Here is a 6,454-nt window from a genome sequence, read left to right as displayed (position 1 = left end):
AGTGTTCAACATCCTTAGCCATCAAGGAAATTGAAATCAAAACTACTCTGATATTTTATCACACCTGTCAGAATGGCTAAGGTTAGTAGCACATGAGAAAGCTCACACTGGCAAGAATGTGGAACAAGTGGAAGGAACACTCTTCCATTGCTAGTGGGAGTACAAATTTGTACAGCCACTGTGAAAATCAATATGGCAGTTCTTCAGATAATTGGGAATCCATATTCTCAGGACTTAACTATACCACTCTTGGGGATATACTCAAAAGATGCGCCTCCATTTTACCACAAGGAGACTTGCTCAACTCTGTTCATAGCAGCTTTATTCATAATATCCAGAAACTGCTATGTCTGTAAGTGATTGTGTTGATTGATGATGGATGTGGGGGGAGGTTCTTCCACTCATGGTAGCAATATCCCTAAGCAAGTGGGCCTGTGCTGGATAAGAGAGTTAGTTGAGCATGAGACAGTGACCAAGGAAGAGAGAAAGCCAGGGAACAATGTTTGTCCATGGTTTTTGCTTTCAGTTGCTAGCTTGAGTTTCTGTCCTAAACTTAAAAAATGACAGACTTTGATCTGACAAAATTAGCCAAATAAACCCATTCATTACTAGAGATGCTTTTGGTTAGAGAATTTAATCACAGCAACAGAATAGCAAGTTAGAACAACAACAACAACAAAACCAAAACACACACACACACACACACACACACACACACACACACAAAACAAAAACAAAAAACAAAAAACAAAAAACAAAAAAAAAAACACCAAAAGTGGTTTTTGTTGCTAGGCAAAAACCTGGGAAATGTTGTCTTTTAAAGGAGTGTGGAAGATATCAGGACTTTAGATCACAAAAGGCATAGAAAGCTTTACATAGAGCTTAACTGGCTCTTCTTGTAGAACCTGGAAGATGGGAATGTTGAAAGTAATGCAGACAGTACAGTAGAGGTCAATGTCATAGGGTTTTCAGTTGGGAAGAGACTCTGAAAAATTAAGCTAGAGGTCATTTATGTAATATTTTTGCCCAAAATCTTTCTTATTCTTTCCATGCCATGAGGAATTGAGTAAGAGAATTAAAAGGTACTGGGTTGATTTCTTAGATGGAATATTTACTTTGTTGGATGGTTATAACTGATGACTCATTCAGTTCTACAGTGAAAAAAAAAAAGCAACATGTTGGACAGAATTAAATTAAAATATAGTTTCAGATAGCAGTTAGGTGCTGAAACAGAGGCAGGAACTTTCAAGGAGATCATCCTGATTCAAGAGAAGGCCCTTTCTCTACAGCAGAAGCCTAGCAAGGTACCTTAAGTGTAAGACTTTATCTTCTTAAGCCTGCAGTTAATGTAAGGACTAGGCAAAGTGATTCCTAGTCTCAGGAAGCAGCTTTATACAAAACCTGTTGCAACTGTGGTCCAAGCTTGGCATGGTACATCCCAATTAAGAAGCCAAACTTGGCAGGATCACCCATGTTGTGCTGGTTCTGGAAACAAGGACTAAAAATTTCAGGTCATGGTTCTTAGTCTGTGGTTTCAGTTCACCACTGTTGCAGGCATCTATGTTTGGCAGAGTCAGAGATCCAGTATGAGATTTCATTGAATGAAGCTGTGAGGATGAAGCCTGGGTTGCATTTTGAGACCACAAGATGTTGAGATATCTAAGCTATGATAGATCTTCAATGGAGAGCTGCATATAGGAATTGCAAGTAGCTAAAGAGAGAGATGTATGAGAAGCTGCAGGGAAAATGAGCCACCCAAGCTCTTTGAAATTGAAGCCCCATGTGTCTGAGACAGAGCTATAGGATTTGGTATTTGTCCTGCTGGGTTGCAGTCTTGCCTTGGTCCAATCTTCCCTCACCATGTCCCCATTCCTCTCCTTTGGAATGGGAATGGGCATTCTGTGCCGCTGTATGTTGGAAAGAGGTAACTTGTTTTCTGATTTTACAAGATGTGACAGTCATGAGATTGCCTGAGTCTCAGAAGAGACTTTGGATATTTGAACAGTTTAGGGGCTGTTGCAGACTATAGCAATCATTAAAGTTAGAATAAATACATTTTATTCATGGAATGACCATGAGCCTATAGTGACCTGAGTCATTGAATGAAAAACTCCCAGACAGGATGATTTGAACACTTGTTTCTTCTTGGTGGCTTTCCTTGGGGTTCTTGTAGAACCTTTAGTAGGAGGAGCCTTTCTGTTTGAAATTCCTCATTGGGAATGGGATTTGCATATCTATAGCCTGAACCCATTCTCTGTTCCTTGTGTCCTGCTGTCATGTCTTCAACACTATTATAGATGGTTTTTGAAGATAAGGTTTCTATGTGAAGTCCTGGCTGTCCTGAAAGTAACTCTGTAGACCAGGCTAGCCTCAACCCAAAGATCCAAATGATTCTGTCTCCTAATGCTTGAATTAAAGCTGGGCCAACATGCCTGTGGGTTTTTTTGTTTTTTTGTATTATTGGCTAATGGGCCTGGAACGTAGGTTTATGTCCATATGAAGCATATGCTGTTGTGCTGAGCTTCACCTACATCTTGAATTTTCAAAATTGGCAGAGGGTATCATTCTCTTTCCCAGGATGGCAATTAATGTTTTCTGAGACTTCTGAGTCATTGGATTATAGGTTTGTTACATTCTTCTTACCTACTATGTTTATTTTGAATCCTTTTATGGATATGTCTTTTGCCTGTATGCAGGGATATGCACCACATATGTGCCTGTCCCTCACAGTAGTCATAAGATGGCCTCAGAATCCCTGAACTTGGAGTAAATGGATAGTTGTGAACTCCCATGTAAGTACTGACAATTGAGCCCACCTATCTGCAAAACAAGCAAGAGCTCTTAACTGTGGAGCCATCTCTCCTGTCCTTTGTTGTTTATTTATGATCAACATTTACATTGCTAATGTTTTTATCTGTCTATTTATAACTATAACACATTCCTTTTAGTAAAGATCTTATTAATGTTACAGTTTAAACTGTGGCACTTCAGGTTTCTGCAAGATCAATACATAATTGGGTTGAGTGAATAACTCTATAGGAACTTTAGTAAAAACTTCTGATTTCTTTCTACCTTTTTAGTTTGTTTGATTTTTTTGTGAGGGAGACGTGATCTTATTAATATGTAACTCTGGACATCCTGAAACTCATTAGATAGGCCAAAGTGGCATTTAGTGCAATTGAATCCACCTGCCTCTGCCTCCTGAGTGCTGGCATCATTAAAAGCATGAGCCAATATCCTCAGCTTGCCCATCTTTTTGTAGTTAGCAATTATTCATTCAATTTCTCTGATATGTAGTCAGTACCATTCATCTGCTTGCTTGTCTCTATGTCTGTTAATTGGCATTTCTCTTTCAAAGCTATATCCTATTCAAAGGGTATAGAAATGACAGGTGAACCTCTTATTCAGTTTACTTCTAAAGTGACTTGGTGATTACATTAGAAATTCTGTGTCATGGAATAAGTGTGGGAAGCACCAGAACTATGAGGCTTTGACAATTATATTGTCAAAGAAGTATACATTTACAGTGTTATCAGTATCCTGCTTTCTTTTGTACACATGTATGGGGAATTTTAGAATGCAGTGACCTACAATAATGTGCATGTTGACTTCACTCAGGAAGAGTGGATGTTGTTGGATCTTTCCCAGAAGAGCCTCTACAAAGACATAATGCTGGAGACCTATAGGAACCTCACTGCTATAGGTAAGACTATGGATTTTCCTTCATGTTTCAAAATAAGGGGACAATGTTTCTTGTTTATTGATACACTTGTGTAATTTTGTTTGAGCAAGAGGAAGAATGAGGTGAATAAATGAGCCAAATTTCTAGGGTTCTCTAAAGATAGTAAGTTAAATTTTGCATAATTTCCAATAATATATCATACATTTTCTGGTACTATATTTCAGGGTACAGTTGGGAAGATCATAACATTGAAGAACATTGTCAATGTTCTAGAAGACATGGAAGGTAATTTTCACGTGCAAGCTGATGCAAATGTGCCTCTGAAGAAATTTTAATATGTCCTGAAAATTTTAAAGAAAAGCAGCAGTGTAAATAGCACAGTTTAAAGTGTAATGATGATCATTAAACTCTCACAAGACCATATACATCAACATTAGGTAGCTAATCTATATTTCCAAGGCATTCCTCTAAGAAAGAAAGCAAAGAAATACTTCCTTAACTGATATCACCATTTGAATCATAGCTCCAGGAGAGCTATGCTGTAGAACTGCCAGTCCATTTAGTTTAATCCCATTCAGATATTGCAAAGGATATATACATTGAATAGGTGATAAGCATATGTCCAAAACCTTCTAATAAGCAAATAATCCACAGCAAAGCTAGTGTTACTCATATACTTGTTGTGATTTTGCTCAGTTCATTGAGATAGGCAGATTATGAGTCAAAAAGGTTGTTGTGAAGAAACCTTAATCCCCATACTACACGTCTATAAGGAATAGAAAGTCAAACTGTGTGAATGCAATGTGGAAACCATTTACTTGTTACTCTTCCTTTGATAGGTATAGCATATTTCAATATGTATACAAGCCATGAGAGCGCAGGGATGTGGGAAGAACAACATAACTTTCTTTCCCAGAACAACTAGATGATACATAGTAGTTCCCAGTCTGAGTAAACTTGTTGAATATTAAACAGATTTACAATTAATTGGTTTTCCAGCTTCCTTGGGAATACATCAGTAAACTCATACTGCAGAAAGGCTCTATGAGTACTGGAATGTATAAATACTTCTGTTTGTCCTGTTTCACCTTGCAAATGTAGTATGACTCACACTGTATGAACATTTATGAATGCAGTAAGTATGGTAAAGCTCTGAGTTCTTTCAGTTCTATTCAAATTGTGAAAAATCTCATATAGAAAAAGATGCTATAAATGTGAGCTATGTAATAAAGGCTCTTACCATCACAGGTATCTTCAAAGATGGAAAACAACCCTTAATGAAAAGTAATACCATGAGTATAAATCTTAAGATCTTATAACTTTTTACAATTAGACCAAATTGTAAAAATTAACTCATACAGATATAAAGATTCATCAGTGTAATGAATGTGGTAAGGCTTTAATATGTGCCACTTATTTTTGTAGGTATGAAAGAAGTCATTCAGAAGAGAAACCCTCTGAGTATACTCAATGTGTTAAAGCCTTTGTATATTACAGTCCTCTTCAGAGGCATGAAAGAATTCATACTGGAGAGAAACTCCATGAAGGTATTCAGTATGGTGAAGCTTCTGGATGCCACAGTATGCTCCAAATACATAAATGAACAACACATACTGGAGAGAAACCCTAAGAATGCAATCATTGTGGTAAATCCTTTATACAACACTGTAATCTCCAAAACCATAAAAGAACACATACTGGAGAGAAACCCTATGAATGTAGTCAGTGTGGTAATGCTTTTGCAAGTCATGGTCAGCTTCAAATTCATAAAGGAACACATACTGGAGAGAAACCTTATGAATGTATTCAATGTGGGAAAGCCTTTTCACTACACAGTAATCTCCAAAAACATAAAAGAACACATACTGGAGAGAAACCCTACAAATATAATCAGTGTGATAAAGCCTTTGCATATATCCATAGTCTTCGAGTTCATGAGAAAAAGTCATACTGCAGAGAAATTCTATAAATGTAATCAGTGTGTTACCATTTTGCTTTTTATGGTAGTCTTTATACAAGAGTAAAACTTTCAGTGTATAATTGATCTAATGAATTGGTCTCTGGCATATCACAACAGTCTTTGATGGCCTGAAAAAAAAAAAAAAAAAAAACGAATACAGGAGAGAATCTGACTATGAAGGATTTGGAAGGATATTTAGCCAATTACTTGTAGTTACACAAGATTCTGGAGAAAAAAATCTGACAAGTGTCAACAATCTGTTTAAGCATTATAATGTCCCTCTTTATTTTGTTTTCATGTGCAAAACTCATGGACAAAAGCCCTATGTATGAATTTAAATCATAAGGTAACCCTTTTAAATTTCATACTTCTTCAGTTTTGTGAAATAATTCATGCAGGTCTTAAATTTTAAGGATATGAATTAGTGTCTTTTCTGTTGCTGTGGTAAAATATGATGTCTAAGTCAACTTATGAAAGAGTTTAATTTGGCCCTTTGGTTCCAGAGGGATATAGAATCACCATGAAAATGGCATGGCAACAAGTATCAGATGTGGCAGCTAAAGCAGGAAGCTAAGAATTCACGTCCTGAGCCTGCAATATGAAGCAGAGAGTAGGACCTGGAAGTGGTGTGTGGATGTAACTCTCAGGCCCACCCCAGTGGCATATTTTTTTCCAGCAGGGCAGCATTTTTTAAATCTTCCCAAATGATACTACCTATTGAGTAGGGTTGATTTCTCTGACTTCAAGCATTCTTGCTTGCTCTCTGTTACATGAAAAGAGATTTCCTGATGAAGAAAATCTCTGTAAGTAAG

General features: G+C 37.0%; 1 protein-coding gene across 1 annotated transcript; it reads left to right on the top strand.

Annotated features, from left to right (window-relative positions):
* Nucleotides 1–3,681: 3,681 nt before the first annotated feature.
* Nucleotides 3,682–5,809, top strand: LOC114709605 (zinc finger protein 844-like). Its single transcript, XM_037211792.1, has 3 exons — nt 3,682–3,703; nt 3,907–3,967; nt 5,108–5,809. Exons 2-3 carry the CDS (start codon nt 3,961–3,963, stop codon nt 5,704–5,706), a joined length of 606 nt encoding a protein of 201 aa, XP_037067687.1. The 5' UTR covers nt 3,682–3,703; nt 3,907–3,960; the 3' UTR covers nt 5,707–5,809.
* Nucleotides 5,810–6,454: the final 645 nt, after the last annotated feature.

The sequence above is a fragment of the Peromyscus leucopus genome, chromosome 17 (assembly GCF_004664715.2).
Source record: "Peromyscus leucopus breed LL Stock chromosome 17, UCI_PerLeu_2.1, whole genome shotgun sequence".
Classification (NCBI taxonomy): domain Eukaryota; kingdom Metazoa; phylum Chordata; class Mammalia; order Rodentia; family Cricetidae; genus Peromyscus; species Peromyscus leucopus.
Note: the sequence above shows the minus strand (reverse complement) of the source record. Positions and strands in the feature narration are given on the sequence as shown.